General features: G+C 38.7%; 2 protein-coding genes across 2 annotated transcripts; one reads left to right on the top strand and one right to left on the bottom strand.

Annotated features, from left to right (window-relative positions):
• Positions 1 to 834: 834 nt before the first annotated feature.
• On the bottom strand, positions 835 to 9,059 carry LOC135468945 (calmodulin-alpha-like). Its single transcript, XM_064747436.1, has 5 exons — positions 8,981 to 9,059; positions 5,674 to 5,704; positions 4,829 to 4,972; positions 2,287 to 2,529; positions 835 to 1,722 (listed from the first exon to the last, which is right to left on the bottom strand). Exons 1-5 carry the CDS (start codon positions 8,981 to 8,983, stop codon positions 1,694 to 1,696), a joined length of 450 nt encoding a protein of 149 aa, XP_064603506.1. The 5' UTR covers positions 8,984 to 9,059; the 3' UTR covers positions 835 to 1,693.
• Positions 9,060 to 12,089: 3,030 nt separating this feature from the next.
• LOC135468944 (transmembrane protein 179-like) lies at positions 12,090 to 19,157 on the top strand. The gene is made up of 5 exons (XM_064747435.1): positions 12,090 to 12,192; positions 13,720 to 13,919; positions 15,404 to 15,556; positions 16,364 to 16,457; positions 17,856 to 19,157. Exons 1-5 carry the CDS (start codon positions 12,091 to 12,093, stop codon positions 18,015 to 18,017), a joined length of 711 nt encoding a protein of 236 aa, XP_064603505.1. The 5' UTR covers position 12,090; the 3' UTR covers positions 18,018 to 19,157.
• Positions 19,158 to 23,563: the final 4,406 nt, after the last annotated feature.

Here is a 23,563-nt window from a genome sequence, read left to right as displayed (position 1 = left end):
GTCCTATTTTCGTACTTTATATACTTTCTTAGTTCTTTGGTGGTTTGTGTTATTCATCGTTTTAGGAATTGGCCTTGCGATTATTAGCCTGGAACGTCCTAATTGGTTGACGTCTGGTATACGAATCTTTGTTTCCACGCATAGATGCGTTACAGCTGCAATAGGATGTTGTTTATAGACATGGTAATGTTAGTGAATAGATTGCTGCCCGTTTACAGCAGATATAAATTATTTCGACAGCATGAAATACTCAACCAGTATAAAATGTGATTGGTAAACGTTAACTGTGCCTGTATGGGTATATACATAACGCCAATAAGCACTAGCAGGGTTCTATACCAGACATTACGGTGGTCCTCAGAATCACACTTAATATTACAACGCGCTATAAGTACTAACAGAAAACTTATTTCTTCTAAATTTTAGGACAGATATAAGGAGTACTGAAAGCAAAGAATTACATTTCTCTCTCAGTTTGGATGGGGTGGGTAGGTGGGGGAGTGATACAGATATCAATATGTTGGTCATAGATCTACTAACCATGTTAAAAAAAGTAAATATTCCTGCTACAATCACATGTATGTTGGTTGAAAAGATGTCCCCAAAATTAAAAGAATAAAGCTACTGAACAAAGAATTAGTGAACATCACCGTTTGTGAGTCAACCCTGTGAGCTGATAATGGATAATTTGCACAAGGCCATGTATACATCTCACCATGCACGGTTCTATAACCAACTGCATGCAGCCTATCCGCTGTATGTAGCCTTGTTATCAAACATATATAGAACTCTACACCAAAAATCATTGAAGTGAAAACACTATTTAAACAAGGGTTCAAAGTAAAACAATTTATTAAATATGAAAAAATATAAACTGTATTAGGAGATATACGTGTACTAACAGTGTAAGACTAATTGGCCTGGATTGTGCAAACACGTCGATTTAACTTCTACGCATATGAAATAATCATATAGACGCTGATACATATGGAGAATATTTGCTTATAATTTTTATATTACTTTTTCAATGGAGCCTGCAAAAGATGCTTGGAACGTGAACGGTCAGGAAGAAGGAAAGTTTCATAAATGTACTGAAAGTTTTCGTAACGTCGCAATGCACTTTAAACCATTTGGAATCAATACATATTTTAAGACAAAGTTTGTGTCAATCCGAAACCCGCTTATATCGATACGATCGGTGTTTGTAACGCAGAACGTGGAGGCTCGAAAGATTACGGCAAGTATATGCACGCCAGTCTATATTACTATTACAGGCATATTTTGTGGCTGGCTTTGACACAAATCTACTGAGTATTATCATAAATATGAAATGTTAAGAATGAGATAACGTTTCCGGCCCAAGCCACATTTACCAGTGTTCTCTTGTAACATGACGACATATTAACAACAATATCCAGACATAAACAGTGTGTAGGAATGCAAAACATGAAGAATGAAAAAATGGCAAAAGGTATATGAAAACTGATGGTACGATGTTAGTTTTTAACCTTCGTGTGTAGAGATTAATCTCATAATGTAAAGATTCGGTTGTAGCTTTACAGATGTGCTCTGAAACGTTATTGAACAAATCTGCTGGATATTGCTGTTTTAGGATCCAAAGAGCTGATAAGCGCTAGGAAGACGGATCGTCTTTGTATACATACAGTTGTTATACCCGAACAACTGCCTGGTATCATCTACTCATCATCATCTTGACGAATTCTGAAAAAATATAATGTATGGAAAAAGTTATTGAAAATGTGGTCACAGGCAGGCTATACTGCTGCCAGTTAACGATCTAATATTTTGAGGCTAAGCAGAAACATTTGGGGGTGGGGGTGATCGTAAGTGGCGTAAACAAAGCAAATCGATACTGGAATGAGGCCTACTTGGCAAGGTGCTGGTTTTTCTCAGGCAGGGAATTTCCGGGAAATTTCCCCAGTTGTCTTAATTTGTGTGGTTTTTGAATGAGGTTCGCTTTCGAACACTTGTCTTCCATCAATATGACATTGGTCAGGCTTGATAGAGTTAAAAAATAAATTATTAAAAAAAAACAAAAAACAAAAGAAACACACTTCTCCACCCATAAAACTGGCCGTGCTTCATTGTAAATAACATCCCTTGAGTATAGAATGATACAATAAATCAATCACTAGCAAATCGATTTTCTGTGGAACAATAAAATAAAGTAAAAAAACAGGATATATCTTAGGTCTGAATCGTTTTCAAGAGACGAGATATCATTTCACAGTCCTAGCCTTTTTGTCATTTAGTTGTCTGTCTTACCGTCATAGTTTACTTGTCCATCTCCGTCCATGTCCGCTTCACGGATCATTTCATCAACTTCTTCATCTGTTAATTTTTCGCCGAGGTTCGTCATGACGTGTCGGAGTTCGGCCGCACTGATGAAGCCGTTGCCGTCTTTGTCAAACACTCGGAATGCCTCTCGCACCTCCTGATCGTTGTCAGCGTCCTGCATCTTTCGCGCCATCATGGTCAGGAATTCCGGGAAGTCGATGGTGCCATTTCCTAAAAACAAACAAAACGCGAAAACTGGCTACATGCAGAATAAATTCATCGTGTGACGTCAACAAAGCTATGTATGATCCATTCCAAATACGTTTAAATCTTTATTCTTTGTCAGCTATCCTAATTATTGCTGTACTCCATTTCTGTATGTGGCATACCATATACCAAATATTCTTTGTTCACAATAACTTGGTCCATCTGAAGATAGAACAAATGGAGCGACACCAAAGGGGGAAATGCTTTCCTCTAAGTAAATATATGTTGCTACCTGTGTGAACAAACCAATATACACAGATTTTGTGCAGATAAGGTCTTTCTTTAGTTTCCACTTGTCGAGAACAATTCTCCCACAAATATGTACACCAAAGCTATATAGATAGGTTTTAGGTGCCCTGCATATCAACAAACTTGACTAAAAGTAAAGTAAATTTAATTCTGGCGTAAGCAGACCAACAAAGGTCTTGTGTAGTGATGATCTCAAAAGATGGTAATTGTATAACTATCCAACTATACAGTAGTGTTACTTGTTAACTAGACAACAATTCTATACCGTGTTTAAGTAGGGATCAGTCATATTCGCCATCAGCAAATAATTGCATTTATTGTGTATTTTTTTTACAGAAACCATTGTGAATTTTTAAAGATGAAAGATCTGGGATTCATCCATTTTCCATGTGCAAAATGAGTTAATATTTGAGGGAACTATATATATATATATATATATATATATATATATATATATATATATATATATATATATATATATATATATATATATATATATATATATATATATATGTATATGTATACGAGACACCTGGACGCCACTAGACCGTATCACCACGGAGTTGCGGTATAATACTTTTAGTTCTGTAAATAATTTGTCCCTAAGGTTTTTATGTATTCGATTTGCGCTCAACGACCGACCATGAACTTTTACCGCATGAGTAACTGGGTCATTCGTCCCACATTTCAGCGCTGGGAACATTGCAAATTTCTGACATTTAACAGCACTTTCAAACATCAAATTTTCTTAATATTAAAATAATGCGATATGTTGAGTTTGTGCACGTGTATATCTTAAAATGTTTCGCCGCGTACGGTTTCCTACAAATTGTAGTGAGACCTTTGAAATACTTTTTTTAAACGTGTACTATTTATTTATTTATTTCATTGGTGTTTTACGCCGTACTCAAGAATATTTCACTTATACGACGGCGGTCAGCATTATGGTGGGTGGAAACCGGGCACAGCCCGGGGGAAACCCACTACCATCAGCAGGTTGCTTGCAGACCTTCCCACGTACGGCCGGAGAGGAAGCCGGCATCAGCTGGACTTGAACTCATAGCGAGCGCATTGGTGAGAGACTCCTGGGTCATCACGCTGCGCTAGCGCGCTAACCAACTGAGCCACGGAGGCCCATTCTTTTAAACGTGTACAATGTGAAACCCATTTAGAAGGGGCGAAACACAATATATCGCAGCGTTAAGTTGGCACAAAGATAGTGTTAGACTGCAACATTTTCTGGGAAATTACATTTTATTACACCTAAAATGATGGTCAAACATAACTGATGCCTTGTTCCCCCACTACTGCCAGAATATTGGATTTTTCTTTATTAAAGTTATATAACGTTTCAGTTATAAGATTGTGATATTTTACAAGGAATATAGAATGACGAATATGCCTCGATCTTTGAACGTGCATTTCTGTCCGATATTTACCGTTGATATACAACTGACAAGATATTTACGTCACTAATATATAAAAACTGTCAAATATAGTCGTCTGAAAAAACACCTCCACGAAAGGAAACTAAGACCTTTTTCATCAAGCCCGACATGTTGTTTGTGTGACTTCTTGTCAGACTTTAAGACAATATTCAGCAAACAACAATCATGCATGGCAACTTTCGACGGGAGTTTTAAGAATATAAAAGCTTGTAGTGTTTCAGTCATTAAAATCTTAGAAGGCAGAAATTAAAATGAAAAGTAAAATTATTACTTTCCATCTTGATGGAGTATTGAGAGGTGTAAAGTAGCAATGCAAAGGAACACTTGCATGGGGATGTTTGTGATTATGCACAACAAACACTCATTTAATTTTCATCTCACCTAAATTCCACTAGGCGCTAAAGTATTTACGCTAGGTGAAGGAAATAAAGTTAAAACGTAAGTTTTTGCAGTTTTTCAGGAAATTGGCGACACGTCTTGCAAAAAGATGCCGTTTCGAGCACTAATACCCAAACAAAAAGGCTACATTAGATGTACCTTCACTTAATACACCTGTAGTCTCTTACCATCAGCATCCACCTCATTGATCATGTCCTGCAGCTCTGCTTCTGTTGGGTTCTGTCCTAGTGATCTCATCACAGTGCCCAGCTCCTTGGTGGTAATGGTGCCATCACCGTCTTTGTCAAACAGGGAGAAAGCCTCTTTGAATTCTAAGGGCAGAGGTTATAAACTCAAAAACTTTGTTATGAAATCTCATAATAAACGAATGTTGGCCAAGATTTCCAACTTGAAACCACGAATAACTCGACCCAAAAAAAAAGTGACCGCTTTGAGTCTTCGTGAAGTCAGCCGAGTATATGACACTGAGACAGATTGTAAACTTAATACAACCATACACAGCGGAGAGTTATAACTGTGGTTGCTACAGCCCAGTGTTGAGTGTATATATGCAGCCCATGTAAAATGAACTCATAATGTTTTGTCGAATTTTCTGTTAAAGGCAGAATTTTGTGTTAAGAACACCACTCTAAAATGAAGCATGTATCAGACGAAAGACAATTAAAAACTGTCCAGAAAAATATGGTGGCTTTTTTGACCACAATGGGACACACATTACATCTCATCATTCAAAATGCATATACATATAGATCTATGAATGCATTCGCTGATTTGACCTTAAAACCAATTATTTCAGGCCAAAAAAATAGATGTGATGTAACTGATACCTTCTGGGTCACAATATGATCTTTTAACACAATTTGACTCTAAAAAAAAATATCCAACAATTTTCCTGGACAGTTTTTAATGGTCATTCATCTAATATATAGTGTTCTTTGCCTTTAACGGTACATTTGGAGATCATTACGCTGCGAATTACAAATACATGACAAGTGTCTGAATTAAACCTTACCGGAGATTTGCTCTTCCGTTAACTGGTCAGCCTGTAAAAATATAGGAAAACAGATTGTTGTAAAGTGAGTGAATTTAAGCTTAATAATAGAACTCATTGGAACATGGCATGAATTCAGAAGAAATCATCTTATGCGTTGTCGACCTTGTGGCCAGATGCAAATTACGGTACACCTTATATATGAACGTGTATTTCTTTTTGCAAACAACATATATATTTGTTGAAACAATTTTTGAGATAATATAAGAGCAATAAGAATATGGATGATTGATAAGTGTGTACAGCTATAACATTTAATATTGTGCTTTATATGTTTATCGGCAGTGCCCTGTGCCAGGCACAAATAAAGCTGACACTGGAAGGTTTTACTGATGGACACCTCATGGACACCCCAGGTGTTCTTACTCATTCTCGCGTCGTATTTGGTGTTCGAGAAACTAGTTTGATCCATTGCGCTGTCCAAGGTACGTTAATACTTATCATGAATGGATAAGTACGAATTAGCCGTTACAAATTTGAACAATTATGTGCTGGGCATTCTGTCGACAAAGATATGTTTTTAATCAAAAAATAAAACAAAGCGCGATTAGGGTCAGTTTTATAGGGAGAGCTAAGCGGAGTGCGTGGGATGTAATCTACCGACATTTGGCACGCTACTGATGAACTTGCCCACGTATGCCTGTGTACATCCATATAGTCGTGGAAGACAGTCTTCATCTAATGTTTAACTGTGCAAACCGACATCTTCGACCACTTATTGTCACCAAGACCTCATGAGTAGTGAGAATTACATTGGGGAGCTGTGCTATAAATGCCTAGAACCATATTTTAGTTGCAGTGCATGGCATATTACATGCATGTATATCGATTATTTTAGTGCACAGATATAGTGTTACACTTTGTGTAATGGATTAACTCAGCAACGCCCGAGTCTATAAAATCTGCTGTCCTGTATACAGTGCCCCAGACAACCACTTCACTGAGTGTAGGCGGTCTGTCACGCATACAGGAGGTATGTGATGTTAACATGAAAGGGGGCGTATCTGTTTAGAACGGACATGCTGAGTTAACAGAATCTCACGTTTACGACGCGATCTATTTGGAATTTGCGCCGGGCGGTTAAGCACAGCGTATATTAATAGCTACCCGCTGTCAACAACGCAATGTTAGAAACCTTGTTATGCGCTATCTCTGTCAGAAATTTTATCCGTTTCAGTTGAACATTTTGGCTATCAATTCAACCTCCATTTTAAACCTTCATCTTTTAATATTGTATATACTCTTCGTACATGCATTTAAAGCATGTCAGCTCGATTTGTATACAGGTTTGCTACTGAAAGCGAATAATTACTACAATTAGACTATTGTTTGATTATACATGGTTTGCGAACATTGGATTATGTAAACGCAGTTGGCCTGATTTTATGTGAAAAATGAAGTTAAGAACTGTTAAGGGTTAAAACTCCAGCCAATAATACTTTTCGTTATAAATTTTAGACTCAGAAATCAATACCTCGGAAAATAAGTTAAATTTAGAGGATGGTCAAGCTTTAAAATTAATTTCTATGAATAAATAATTTATAACAAAATCAAAGGGAACATAAATGAAAAGAATGTGATAAGACGTCAGCGCATATATTGCTCATATAGTCCACCTCACAATTTATAAAAATCGAAGTAGTTTTAATTACTTTAAAAAGTCCAAAATTTGAGTAAATGTACTCTTAGCTATAGTTCCAATTGTCTATTTGCCGTTTTTTTCACTTTAATTTTGAGCTGTCTGTTCCTTTAAATAAACGCTTGAATAAGCATGCGACACAAGATGCTGTCAAACGTTTGCCTACAGTGGAGATATTTATAGCCTGAGAGATAACGTACTGTATATTATAGCGGGAACGTATATTATCAGGTTTCAGATGACAGTGATATAGGCCTATCAGTAAATGTACATGTACATGTGTCTGTAACAACTTCTACCCTCTCACGTAGTGTGAGAGCCACACGGGCGATATGCATGCGATATAGGTCTACGTTGTCATTGGGAAATAGACCAACATTACATGACATCTCTTAAACAATAATCCAATAAATAACTAAATAAAGTACTTCACATCCCATACACCTCTTCACTGCGTCATACAGGCCTATGTTTTGTATAACTTTTACTGAATTGGGACTACACAACCCACATTTCTATCACATGGACGTGAAATGCTTTGTTTCAATTCATGTCACATGTATGTGCGGAATATTTGCGTCTGCTTTGCATACCTTTTTAACACTGTTTAGAAACATAATTTATGTTCAGTCCATCTGAATATTTTCGTGGGTAGGCTTAATGTCCCTGAACGTGGTGTGACAAGATATGTAGGCAGTAATTGTCTTACTGAAAACTGTAGGGCTGCAGACCCATGCAAACCTCAGTGTTTGTAATCCAGTGTCTGAAATATCCACGCTACTAGCACTCATCCCTTAACACACCCACGTATATGTACATTTCTTAAAGGAACCAAGCCGTCTGTATATAGAGAGCCTATGTTCAGGCCACCTGTCACTGGCCACGGGTTCGAATCCGCTTTTAGGCTATCGCTGGGTTTTTACATCGTGAGGTTTGTCCGTAACCTCATGAGGCGCGGTGATTGCCACTTGCTTGGTATCCTCCACTTATACCATGTAAACGAAATATTGTAGTGTGGAGTAAACCACCATGCTAGCAAATGAATATGTAATCCTGTGATTACTTCAGCAAAATCTCCTATATACCTATAGCTTGTAAATGTAGTTGCAATTGTACCATGTTTGACATTATGAGGATCGATGTGCTTGTAATTAAACATGATTCTGGACTCCTATATATGTCTGGCTGGAATAGTATTTCAGTACTTATTGATCATAAAGTACATGTAGCAATCATTTCATCCTTACATAAACCTATTGTACGTTATATCCTGCTGTTCTTTAGCCCGATAACACTGGTGTAATAGCAACCTGCGGATGGTCGTGGGTTTCCGCCGGGCTCTGCCCGATTTCCTCCAACCATATTGCTAAGAGCCGTCGTATAAGTGAAATAAGAGTGCGGGGTAAAACACCATTGAAGTGAACAAATAAATAATAGCAAAACCCTACTCACAGCGTTATTGATATCTGTTATTTACAGCGATTTTATTAATCTGCTAATTATAGTGGGCTTACACGAGGATCATATTAGACTGTAATGTAATTAGACTACTCCAGTGTCAAAAATCGCGGCAAGACAGTGAACTGTATACTTAGTATAGTCGGATGACGCACGGCATAAGTTACTCACCATTATGTATGTAGTTTGTGAGAGTCAGTCCAACTGTAGCTAAACGCACCACGCAAAACGACGAAGAAGAGCATTGACGTATGCCTGTTAAGTGGACTAAGTGAGAGCGCGGGTCAAATTTGTATAATGAAGACTCGGGGGGGAGCTGTCATTATTCAGACGACGAGGGAAATTGAATTCAAAGCCACTCTGTATAGCATCGTTGTGTGAAAACGAGTTTTAAAGAGAATAACAAAGTAAAAGAAAGCTGAAATGTGAAGTAAGGTTCACCATCCAGACAATTGAAAACTATGCGTAAAAATACTTTCATGTGTTTTTTCAGACCTTTGTAAGAGTGCCGAAAGGCATTCAGATATTTGAATAGTAAGGTGAGTTTTATGAGCTATAGCCTACTGACGGTATCTAGTCACATCGCCTTTTTTCCTGATGTTCAGAAGGAAGGACTTTTTGGGAATGTTTCACCAGTAATCTTTTACTTGTGAATAAAAATAGTTATTCCAACATTCAGTGTCGTGATTAGAGTTCTTCCTGAGTTCCTAAACTCTGATAGTATGAAGAATCTTACCTTAGAATTCAAATGTTTGAGCACCTTTAACTCTCTTCAAAAAAATGTAAAAATATAAATGAAAGTACATTTATGCACAATTTTAAGTGGTCTATTTGGTAATACCTTCGTCGATATTCAGGGGTCTTTTCCTTTCAGGGGAGACTGATGGTGTTCGTTTTTCCTAGTTAACCATTTTGAGCGTGTTGTAAATTTATGGAACTTCAGTGAGCCACACACCGGAAATTGAATAAACCAGAAACACGACGCGTCACCATTATGTGCATGCGCCCTGACGAAACTAACTACGTGTAGTCCAGAAACCGCATACGCCTCCTGAATACCTTGATAAGCTCTACTTCTTTACGCTATTTGCACCTGAGAAGATTTAACATCTATAACTCTGCAACTCTTTAATAACTATTGTGTACGAGTGACACACTATTGTGGTAAAATGCGCATGCACATAATTTTGTGTACATGTACCAGCAGTACGGTACACAATTTGTAAACGTTCAGATAAGATATATCATACAGACATTACCAAAAACCTTTCCAAAAGCAGTCTTCATCTCGAGGTACCATGTACCTAAAGTAAATCATCAAAACCCAATTAAAATTTACAGTCGTGCTTACATGCGCTATTTTTTTATCATATATAACCACCGTTACTTTATCAACCACAAAACCTACTCAACTACTGTCACTGAGTGAGTTTAAACTCTTCAGTAGTTATGCTTGGACGACAATGCCTTGAAATTACTGCTCCCTTCATTAAAACTTGCTAGACAAGATGCTGTCCGTATGGCGTCATGATGGTGGCGCATTGCGACAAATCTCCATGACAACGACCACGATCTATGACCTGACATTTAAAAACAGTATATTTTCGGCATACTTTTTTTTTTGTCGAGTATCAAACAATCAGAATCGGACGAGTAAGTGGTGAATAAGAAAAGTCGCTGTTTGAGTGACAGTTTCTGATATGGTTTGCTGACTACACATGTAGTTACAAGGCTAAAATGGTTTACGCGTTCCGCTTCGTTTGGAACATACAGTTTTACATAATGTACACTTAACTGAGTCGTCGGCAAAGTTCACGGCCTTCTCACTGCGAGAATCACAATTGCAAACAAAGATGCCATTATGGGTGGCCAGGTTTTCATTCCCAAATTGGACTAAGTGTAGTACTGATACTGACAAGGCGCATGCGTCGACGGGACGTACTGCGTCTGACACTATGCTTCAGTTAGCCTGCACTAAAAAACCATCAGTAGTCAGGTTATCCATTTTAACCAAGGAGGCAAACGAAGTGGACGTGGCTGATAAGGTGCGCAACTCGTTATCATGTGAAGTATATGAAGCGCGGGTTTGATGCTGGATTACGATATAATGCGTTGAAAACTCTACTTGCCATCTCCAATATAAAGCTCGTCTGGCATGCAGTTACTTCGACTTCCTCCACAGGCAAATCTGGTCGCCATCATAAGCATGTACATCTATATATGGGGATTTACTGCGTACTTAAAATTTTTTAATCGAGGAGAAGTCTGTGTGTGCACGTACTGTGTATTCTTGTGGCAAAGGGAGTCCACACCAAAGTGCTGCCGACATTGAGGTATCATACTGGAAACACCAGAAATTACACCCCACCCAGTCACCTCATCTCCTCTCATTGCTGAGCGTCAAGCGAGGCAGCAACCATTAGTACGATTATTAAACTCTTTTACCGGTGAGACTCTACATTGTAGTAAGTCTGCCCTATTATGTCCCAGGTTATTGCGAGAATAAAGAGTGCAAAGTCATTACTTCAGTCCATTGCATTTTCCCAGTAGAATGTTTATCTTTTAATTAGCGAGTTACAAAGACCTGTACCAGTACAAAGTCAGTGCCTGGATCCATTTTTATTTCGTCAATAGAATATTTATCTTTTAATCAGTCACCTACACCAACCTGTACCAACTTTATTATCTTAATACAGCTTTTGAGGGGCGGAGGGAGGGGGTGGAGGACGGTGGGTGTGGGCTGGGCAGGGATATAGATTTGTTTGTAATGGTCGTGGGTTTCCCCGAGCTCTGCCCGGTTTCCTCCTACCACAACGCTGGCCGCCGTCATATAAGTGAAATATTCTTGAGTACGGCGTAAAACACCAATCAAATAAATAAATATTTTGAATGGCTTTTGCATCCCATGCAACCTTACCTTCAGAAAGAATTAAGATCTGTCAGGTTGAATCATGACTCAACAGTACCTACATGCCTGTTTCATGTCCGAGTATACATGCATATGTAGCCGATTCTTAACCTAAACTAACCAATCTTAATAGATCAGTCGTGCTTAAAACGACCAGGGTATTGTATTATACTGCTGATTGGGGTCTGTACAAGGATCGAGGTACACAAGTAGGCGACGAATCGTCCCCCCACCTAACAGCAAAGAAAACGGCCAGAGAAGTAAACAATACGCCTGTTATTAAAATAGGACATGTCAGGCTGAGCCTTTAGGCCGGAATTATATATACACGCATGTGTACACGGGAGAGAGACAACCTCCTTCTAAAGGCATCATGGCGGTATTAGGTGATGTCCACTTGTTAACACAAACGCTGCTGTACTTCGCAGGTTGTATCGCGGGCCTTGTTGCTGTCGTTCCGCTGGGAATAACATCTGTACGTATAAAACGTTTGCTGCTCTTTGTAAGTGATGAACAGTGAGCCTATCAGCGACCTCACTGTATAGAATATCTCTGAAGGCCGCTTGACAGTTTTGACTATCAGGATACATGTACAGTATATTGTTGTATACATGTGGCTGTGATGCTTGTCCTGCAGTGTATTTATAGCATTTTCGGTTGCTAGCCTGTTCCTCACGTAATGTCATTGTCGCATTGTTGCTTAATTGCATTTTATGCATGGATGATAAAATACTACCTCCCTAAATATACCAAGCTTAATACATTATCAGGTAAAATTATGATCCCGTTGACATATTTTCGTCTCCACATGGTTTACTGTGTAATTGTATCCATACAACTGAATACGAGTATGTATTTGTTTATCGGGCGCCGGTAGGCTAGTCCATGTGTAACCTGTGCTGATACCGCCGGCGGCCAAAAGTGAAAGTTAAGTTTTTGTGTTGCAAAATGGCTATTGAATGGACACGAACTGTCTGCCCAAGGGTAATGTTAAAAGATGCATCAGTTTACACCAGTTAGAGTTGGAAAAGCTGACTTGAGATAAATGACATCAAAGTACGACTAAATTACACAGGTAACTTTCTATATATATTTATACTGCAGCCCTTTGCTCAGCGCCTTAACCTACAGACGTACACACAACACATCCCTGACATTTGTATAGTTAACCTGTGAACCAGTGTTAAGTTTCAGCTGCCTCATGTGAAAGCCTATAACCGATGCATTTACTTTGATGTACCTTTACATGTGGCTATATTAGACATGTATACGGTACCTGTATATATTACAACTTAGGTCAGCGCCTCGCGTTAATAAACATATGAAAATAAAGAGCTGTAGATATGAATGCATGTAACGGCGCTTGCAATTATACTTAACATAATACTTATACCTGTAATAACGAATAGAATAAATATCAGTAACAAATATAACGAAAGATATAATCCTGCAAGAGATGTTGTTTTACATTATATATTTAAATCTTAGAAGTGGATTGCATGCCAGTGCGTCAATGTTATTTCATAGCAGTCATGTTTGTCATGTATATTCAGGTGAAACTGAAGTCTGCTCGATTCTGTATTAGATACAAGATATTATAACATCCACGAATGTATCGATATCGACAATATTGTCTTCAGAGCAGTGTGGGACACAATATATTCAAAATCATGAAATATTTTGTATAATACATTATTACACATTCTTAGTTTTCTACAGGGTATACGTGATTAAACATGATATGATTTCCAGTGCTGACATCAAGAATAGTGTCGATTTGCATGTATGTACTGATTGATTGGAGTAAGATTTGAATTCACGACTGTCCAGCTAAGCAACTTTACCTGCTGCTTTAACTTTGTGCGCTCCTACCCGTTAAACTCTTGGAAATGAGTTGCAGATTGTTTCCATTGAGAAGGTTTTGTCTCGTTTTGTTTGTTTATCCTGTAAAGCCAAGGAATTGAAATATTGCATTGAGATTTGTTTAATTTTCCTTTTTCAGTTAAATTTCGATGGGAATTGTATCTTGTACTCTGACGTAAAATGGGTAAATGCGACGTATTTCACCTGTAAGTTTGGAAACTCCTCTGCTTGTCATTTCCCCATCTACCTATTGGTGTTTGGTTGTATTCTTTACGGCGCCGCCATGGGAGGTTACAACATGTACGCATACTGCACCTCCAGGAAGGATTGCACCATAGGGTGAGATAATATGTAGTTTTCTCACTCTCTTTACGCCTCACATTCTTCTCATTTATTACTTCAGACGAGTAATAAGTTATAAAATCGTAAGTTCTTGGCGTCGTACATGCATATTATGACGGAATTTGGATACAATTTTGTGATCAAATTGGCTTTGAGCTATGTATAATGCCGAAGGCATTAAATTTTGGAGGTGGTCCGTTTCGGTTTACATTTAGCTGTGGCCATGGTCTGCCTTTAGATTGAACTGTGTTGAAACATTGTGTCACCATCACTAATAAGATTCCGGGATCGCACGGATCTGTATTCCAGATGTAGGTCCAAGAAAGCTCTGGCTATAGTTTGTTTAAAGACCTTCTTTTTTCTAGGCCTGTATAGCTTGTTGCAGGTAGAAATTACAGTAAACCTTGATCAAGACCACACACATTTAATTTCATGTATCGGTCAGTTTTGTGACATTATATTGAAGGAAGAAAAAGACGAAGTGTTTTAGTTTCTTCCCGAATGACTACATAGCTGTATATGCATACACAACGCTGTGCGCTTGCTTTTTTATTTGCCTCCAACGTTTCACTTGAAATATTCTCTTATGTAGTACATACAACGTACATATATGTTCATATATCTGCTAGTTTTGTGACCTTATATTGAAGAAGGAAAAAGAGACGAAGCGTTTTGGTTTATTCCCAAAGGACAACCTGGCTGTTGTATAGGACGCTTTTTGCTTGCTCTTTGATTTGCCTCCAACGTTGCAATTTTAATATACTCTAATTAAATGAAGTCTGGAGAACTGCGATCAAACCCGGGTCGGGTCACACCAAAGATAATGGCACTTGTTGCTGCTCGCTTGGTGCTTATGGAACAAGGATACAGAAAATCTCAGCATGTATACATACATACATACATACTATTTTAATTTTATACTTGCTTAAGATTTATAGTTGTTGTACTCTGTGCTGAAAGAAACCACAAGTGTAATCCTGGATATATGGCAGAAACAAATTAGCCTGTTTGAAGAGAAAAAAAGGATCGAGGCATACTGGCCAATAACGATTGGTAAATTATTGACTGTTATACCTAAAACAAAAATGGACACATCAATTGCACAAAATCATTTAATTTAAGTAAGGCTCTTTACTTGAATAAACACACGCGTTTGACATTGTTTAGTTTCCTTCATTTTCCTGGTTATAAGGTTATGTAAGTTGATATGAGGAAGTTTACCAATACATATACACGTGTTGTGAATGCAATGGCTAGGATCTTAAATGCATATAGCAAAATTTTTGAAATGCTGGTTTAAGGGCCTCTTCCCTTGAGGATATCGTGGCCCTTATACCCAAATCGAATGGTGAAACGGGGCCCACGGATAATAAATTAGATATGACATAATGCCGAATTTTCCTAGGACCTGTCATCTGTTTTAACGAAAACATGCCTGATTTGTATGACCTGTACAGTCATGTGCATGTGTTGTGTCACAGATCACAGATGTGGGTAATGCCGTTCATTATGACCAATTCCCTGCTCGTTGTCACCCTCTTCATCGCCTCCTGTCTAGTCAGTGTCGGCTTCGGAGAGTTCTGTAACGGGTTTGTGGACGGGGCCAAGACAGCAGGCAACACTGTGATAAACAGGTATGGGTGCAGTTTGTCACAAGAGTGAACACCTCATGTATGTCCTTCACCTGGTGCATTTTTGAACAGTTGCAACACGACGACATTCAATAAAAGCCATAATGTACTGATGTTGGGTTAGTTTTAGTGTGCTTTGTAAACATGTGGCTTTGATTGATTTATTTATTTATTTGATTTTTGGTGTTTTACGCCGTACTCAACAATATTTCACTTATACGGTCGCGGCCAGCATTATGGTGGGGGTAAACCGGGCCATGCGGCTTAGATGCATAAATGAGGTATCTACGGTGGGGTATAAACACATCTAGTCTTCTAGACTGCTTTTTTTCCACAGTAATAGTTACTTCTGTCAATACGAAAGAAGTGTTTAAATACAACTAAATACTAAAGGGCCATGTACATTCTTATTTCTCATGTTATTTATTTGATTGTTGTTTACACTCAGGCTTTTTTCTCTTGATGCATTTCCACGTATTAAGGTTTTGTTGAATTTGTTTACTTATTTATTTGATTAGTGTTTAGGCCGTTTTCAAAAATATTTCACTTTTACGGTTGTGGCCAGCATTATTGTTGGAAGCAAACCGATAGAGCCCGATAAAACCAACGACCCTCCGCGGGTTGCTGACAGACCTTCCCTCGCACGACCAGAGAGGAAGCCAGCATGTTTTGTTAACTAAGTAAAAGACAAACATTATAGCAATTGTTCTTAATAAGCAGTTCCAATATATACTTCATTAAAACTAGTCTCGTTCCTCGGTTATAAAGGGCATTGTAAACATGTATTCCTTTTATATTTTATGTTTTCAGTTGTGTGGATGGTCAGAAGTTGCAATGGAAAAACAAGAACACAGGCGAAGAATATACTGGTGATACTTACTTCAACTTTTTAACAACTGCCCAGGTTGGTGCCTCGATCGTCGATCGGACTATAATACTCTAATCATCATGATCATTATCCAAACACTAAGACTAAAAACAAATACCCTTCCCCGTGCGAGTACTTCATTTGCTCGGCGAGTATGATGGTTTCCCTACCACCACATAGAACCACAGGCTTGCACAGGAGGAGAAACTTGAGGGAAGATTGATAAACGTGAAGTTTGGTACCAAAAAATTGGTACATCTTACGGTCTAAAAACTAATTTGTTAAACTGACAGGATACTACTATGTTGGCGGGGTGATGGCAGAACAGATTATGTTATTGCTGCAATCTTTTATATCATATATGCACAACTGCTGTCTTCTTCCTACACAGTATTTCTGTTGATGCTACGGGGTATTGTGTTGCAGCAACATCACCTATTCTACATCAGTCAAAAAGCATAATATTTTGTTGACTTCAACAAATTATTTTTTAGAGTGTGCAAATAGGTACAAATAATATTTATTGGCGTGTATATAGTGCGGGTCCCAATCAGTTGAATTTATACTTACATATAAGTCTTTCTTTACTGAATACAAAAGTGGCCCAAACAAATTTATTCATTTATTTAATTGTTGTTTTCCATCATTCCATCAGAATATTTTCTTAATACCACAAAGGTCAGCAGGGTCAATCCTGGGTCGAGTCACACCTAAGACCTTAAAAGAGGAAGTTGTAACTTCCTCGCTTGGCGTTCAGCATGAAGGGGATAGTGCATTGACTGGTTGACCCTAATCAGTATAATGCCTCGGGCGGGGCAGCTTACTTGCCTTCGATAAGGCGTCTCAGTGAAGCACCACTAGATAAGAGGGATGGAAATCGGTCCTACAACAAGGAGGCACACAACATGCACTCTACGGATTCCTTCGTCGTCATATGACTGAAAAATTGTTAAGTACGACGTTAAACCCCAAGCACTCTCACTCACTCACGAAGGTCAGCATTACGGTGGGGAGGAAACCGGACAGAGCCTCGGGGAAACTAGCACAACTGCATCTCACTATATTTTAATCTGTCGCGGAAAGTGAGATCGCACTGAGGCGCTCACCGCACTAGAAAATGTCGAGTCGATGTTTTGATGTTTATCTTCCGGTTTATTCCCAACAAGGATTGGCCAACGACCAAATGGTGTGTGTGTTTTACTAAGAATACATGTCGGAACACTCAGAGTATAAGTTTAATCACTTCAAGAGCTGCGGTGCGATCTCAACTTCCACAAAGTTAAAATATAGCGAGTTGGCATAGGGAATAGCCAGGAATAACTTTCATAGATATAGAACTTTGAAACTTTAGTTTAAAAATGCCCCTACTCTTCAATACATGTAACAGTGGGGAAACTTACTTTTGTTAGTTCTTTTCGCTGGCTTGTTTTTCAGACTGTATCATGGGCATGCTTTCTTATTTGGACCGCCCAGGTGGCGCTGTGTCTCCTTCGGTTTTGGCGGAACCGTCGGGGTCGTTCTAGTGGCCAGGTGCAGATTGATCACGGTCCAGAGACTATCACGCAGAATATATCCACTATAGAGCCGACGGCATAAGCCATCAGCGTCGTCACCAGCAGCAGCTTTGTAATATCGGGACATTCTCAGAAAAGATCGAACTACTTCCTGGAAAGGAGTTGTCTACCATAATTTTGTCACGATCTCCCCTCACATGAATTAGTCATACATGCACACTACTTCCGCAGACATATAACAGGCCGGTGTCAAGTGATCGAGTTTGTCTAGATATATAATCATGCATGAGCTTACATCATCTACAGGTGTAACTTGTGTGGATTTCCTCATTTCTTTCTCTTCTTTTCCTTTGCTGTATAGTTGAGTGTATGATTTCTTGTCCATGTGGAATCTCCTGTTTTGCGATACCATATGCAACACAATTGCTTCGACATGCCCATCTGTTTGTTTGTCCATGCCTCTTCTTTGTACCTATCGTCAGAAATCCATTACCAATGAAACCTTGTTTGTGAGAACTTTGATCAGAACGAAGTGGGCACTCAGTACCTTTCATATTCCAATCATTTATCGGTTTTGTTCCGACCATTTTTTGGGACATAGCTGTCTGTTTTGTTGTCAGTATTTTTGCTTGTTTGAAACATGATTGCTTGAAGGATGTTTATAGTATGAAAGAGAGTTTGTTCTACATTCAGTTTGTTGACAAGTTGACATGTTTATTGTTCGATTTCTAGTTTAAGTCTTGTTTAAGTCACCTACTTGTATATAGCATTTATACGTGCATATTGTGTGCTACATTGGCTTTGTCCTGCGATATTGTATGCATTACTCGCATGGAGTCATTTTAACAACAGTTGCGAATCTTCTAAAAATGACTAAATAGATGGTATTAGAATGTAACACAGTTATTGTGTATGTTCAAATTCCAAAAAAACCCTTGGATGCTACTGGGAATGAAGCAATGGATAGATTTTCTTTCGCTACAGTAGTCATGGCTAGCTCTGTTTCAGGCAAAGCACATGTCTCAATCCACTATATATGAACCAAGTCGGAATTTCTATGCATCTGTGAAATACTTGCTATTTAGTGTGTGTAGAGGAATGCATGCCAAGCACATTCATCTCGAATTGTAAACATGATTTTAACTTCATAGAGAATTATCAAAAAGATATTCATTTTTCGTTTCTAGTGTACAGGGTCTAATTATTTATTCTTCAAAGTACATGTACCTTGCAAAAAACACACAGAAAAGAGCACAAATGCTGTCTCCTGTTTTTCAATAAATGTTTAAGTTGTTTTAAAATTTATTTGAGCATTGTGTTGTGCATGTATAGAGAATAGTTCATAAGCTTAAACAGGAATACGCAAGAATGTGTGAAAAGTGTATATAAGTTCACAAATATATATTTTCTTTTAATTCTTGAATTTGTTTTTGCTAGTTTTTCAAGAGGCAAAGATAGCATTAAAATGTGTCATCGATGGATTTACAAAGTATTTTCATTCTAAGGTGCCTAGGCGCTTTAGGGTAATCTTTCTGAAATAAGATCGTGTAAATGACTTCTTTAGAATTTAGCACAAACAAGTGAAATACCAACCACACTGAGAACCCTATTCATTTCAACTGCGGTAGAACGGCGAGTTTCATTTCGAGTCGGATCAAGAAATCTATAATAACTCTTCAAAAGTGACCACAGCTTGGCGCCAGCGAAAGAAATGTGTTATATACTGATCAACACTAACCGTATGGCGTGGCTGGACGCAGCGTCATATATCTGTTTTTCTTTCCATTTTGGCATGACTTTCAAGTGAAGAACTAGTGTGATTACGTGCCGACATTGGTATCGGCCTGGGAGAACGGCCTAGTGGTACGCCGGAATTATAATAGTGTAAGCTATATTAAGGTACGGTCAAACGAAAGTAACCAGCCAACTAAAATAAAGCCTCCCGAAAATGTCATATCCTATAGGCCTACATCTACAGGCTGGTGTTTCCGGTGGTGTTAAAGCAGCCGGTTAAAATGGTATCGGTCATCTGTTTTGTACAATTTGCGGATTCACACAGTGATGTTTAAGTTAAGCGTTATTATGAAATGATTTCTTACAAAGAGAGATAAAATCCAAAAAGTACTCACAAACAAACTTCTACCCCATGTGCAATCTGATTTGTAGACACACGTTCCGATCTGTTCATTTCATCAAAATATATAGTTCTGACGAGCCACACTTAAACGCAATTGTAAGAGGTCATGACTCATATGTTTATTTTATGCCAGGGAAAGTGATCTCCTTTAATTTTTCAAAGCTGCTCTATTCGATTCAGCAGCAGTTAAGAGAGAGTATCATCTGAAAATGACAGAGTGTGCAATTACTTTAAGGGAAATCGAAAACAAAATTCAAGCCAGGATGCAACTTTTGATGTGTAAGCCAACAATTAGTTGATTTCCAATAGTACAAATACTCAATTGTGCAAGGATCGACATATACATGTAATATAAAATGAAAGAGCACAGATGTCACATCGAAAAATACGTGGAGGTCACTACTGACTGCAAGCATTTGGTCACATTTTATTAAATCAAACAATATCTAAGGGACTGTGAATAAAGCAACTACATAACCCATAATAATGATGGTGTCTGATATAAATGTAGTTTTGACCATTTGGTATTTGGCCTGAAGCTCACCTTCATGTCCGTTATCTTTTCTTGCACTCGTCGCAGTAATTAATACAAGTCATGCATACTTCAGACTAACTAGTTCGGACTAACGTCTCCATGCAAGATACACGGTAAACCTTCAATTTCACTGGACAGACTTACGAGGCCTGAAGCCATTTTCACTAATCTTCCTCTTGATGACTTGCCATATTGGATCTCTAACCTGGGATAAGATAGACGAACAAGGTTATGTTAATGCCGGCTCTGATAAAAGCATTTCATGGTATTTCCCAGAGTGTGACTTTCACTATTTGCACTAGACCATCAAATTCCTTCGTTAGAGATGCAACATGACCGCCAGTGTAAGTCAATTAGGTAGATGTTCCTCCATAAACGACGTGGCCAAGTGATACAACACAATAGCCTAGATATGGATACGGAGAATTTTTTACGTCTGCACGAAATGGCCAGTGATACGCACCTCCATGTGCAGTCTTATTTGTGGGATCCATCTGTGGGATCCAGTGGTATTTCCTATATGGAGTGAAGTGCAATTGAGGAATTACCAAAATAACAGTTTTTACCAATTCTTATTCTTTCCCCGGCTCTCACTATTGAGGTTTATGAGGGACATGTACGGACTTCACTCTCCTCTCCAACCGTAAGTGGAAAGGTCTGCCAGTAACCTGCGGATGGTCGTGGGTTTCCCCCGGGCTCTGCCCGGTTTCCTCCCACCATAATGCTGGCCGCCGTCGTATAAGCGAAGTATTCTTGAGTAAAAAAAAACAATCAAATAAATAAATAAATCAATTCTATTCTCTCAGTTATCGCAGTGAGGTCTTAATTCTGGTAACGGTTGTTTAATCTTGGCACATGTAAAACCTTATATTCTATGTTTTTGGTCAACATCCCATGCCAAGATTTCACTGTGTGAATGCACCAGCGATTCTAGACGTGACACTAAAAAACTGAAATTATCAACATTTCGACACAATATTCTAACAGGTGAAAATAAACCTTTTGATCAAATTATTCGCTTAGAAGAACATGTGTAACAGTGCTCGGAATCTGTCCTGTTTTTATACAGATTTATGCCTAGAAATCACAAAATTTGTTTATACTACGTGCATTTACAACAAGTGCGGGTGGGCTAATTCACTAACGCCCAGTTTCCTTCCACCATAATGCTGGTCACCTTCGTATAAGTGAAATATTCTTGAGGACGGCGTAAAACACGGATGAAATAAATAAACAAATTCCAAACATTATTTTAAAGAACAAACATGAATAGAATTTACGTGATTTGTTGAATGACCATATTTATGAAGTGTATTATCATGTGGGTGTAAATGGTGGGAGAAGCATTTCGCTGAAGTATGTAGGCCTACATGTACTAGATAAACGTGGAGCCAGTGTCGAATCGACGAGTCCCGAGTGTTAAACGTTCATCTCGGCGTTCTTCCGACGTACACGTGAGCTGTGACGTGATTCCATTGTCTGAGTAATCGATTATTTTTTACGAATCGAGAGTGGAATGAACATTTACGATATTAAGCGAACAACACAGACTACAGTTCAAGGTCACAATAATGCGGTCGAGACATCAAATCATCGCAAATCTGTCAGGTTTCACCAATTTTTGACCCACTTGCCGGGATCTTTGCTACTTGAAACCTTGAGAAACTTTTTACATTTATGTGATGAAGCCCCGACTCCGTTGTTATCGTTGAGCTCACGTACGAATATGAGTTTTTTTTTACAGCAGTATAGGCCTACAGGTAGAAGCCGCTCTATCTTGACGTTTCACGATAATGTTACATCTGTCGTTGCAATCCACTACTTTGGTAATATTAGTGACGTAAGAAATTCTTCCCAGGGTATTGTCTCGTCATGACTATGACGTCATTGCATTGTTATTGTGACCTTAAGGATGAAAACTCATTTGACAAAAAGAAGAAACCGCGATTGTCGACGTTTAGCGACAAGAATTTCGGTCACGCAATCGCCGCTCTTCTTCGCGCTGACTTGATGTATCATTACAGGCTATTTTCTGCAACTTTCGGACTATATATATCACCATATCAACCAAAGAATCTTTAGCGTGGATGTCTGCACTGGAGCCCAAGGCTATCAGGCTGCAATTTTTCAGTGTACAGTTAGGCTCAACTGCACATTCGCCGAATGTACCAAAGTATTGTTTTGGTCCAGTGATTGTCTATGGGGGCCAAGAATTCTCTGAGCAGATAGGACACTCCTGTTTTTGTTGTTGTTGTTTTTTTTTTCTATGGACCTTTAATTGCTTCCTTGGGCGGTTCAGTCCCACTACCTTCTTCCGGCCCCTTTGTCAGCCACATCTATCAAAGGGTAAATTTCCCACGGCCAATCTCGTGATGGTAGCACTTATTTTAAAAAACAAATGTAACGTGGTCTAACTCTCCTACGTTGTATCTTTGGTGTGCAGGCTGGTTGGGTATCAACTTTATCAATGAGAGGTAAAGCTAATCTTGATAGGCCAAATCAGTCTTTTCGCGGAGGTGAAGATGAAGTTGCTCTGTCCATAAACTTGAGAGAGAAACAGTACCTCTGGCAATGGAAGGCGGGAACAAACGAGATATAAGCGACAGATGTGGGCCAATTTGATGAAGGGGGAAACCGTATGGGGACGGAGGAAGAGTTAAATTGAACAGATAAAGCATGGCAGCAATGCAGATGGTCAAGAGATGGCAGAAAATTCACCTGACAAGAGATGGCAGCAAACTCAAAGAGTAAAAGATTGTAGTAAATTCAACGAGCAGGAGATGGCAGCAAATTCAACTGAAAAAAGATGGCGGCAATTCAGCAGGCGGGAGAGATGGCAGAAAACTTAAAGAGACAAATAATAAAAGCCTGCAAATCCAACCGGAAACAGATGGAGAAAAAGTCAACGAACAAGAGATACAGGAAACGAGCTAAGGATAGAGGAAAACTCAACGGA

Source organism: Liolophura sinensis, chromosome 6 (assembly GCF_032854445.1).
Source record: "Liolophura sinensis isolate JHLJ2023 chromosome 6, CUHK_Ljap_v2, whole genome shotgun sequence".
NCBI classification, from domain to species: Eukaryota; Metazoa; Mollusca; class Polyplacophora; order Chitonida; family Chitonidae; genus Liolophura; species Liolophura sinensis.
This window is presented reverse-complemented; position numbering and strand designations above follow the sequence as displayed.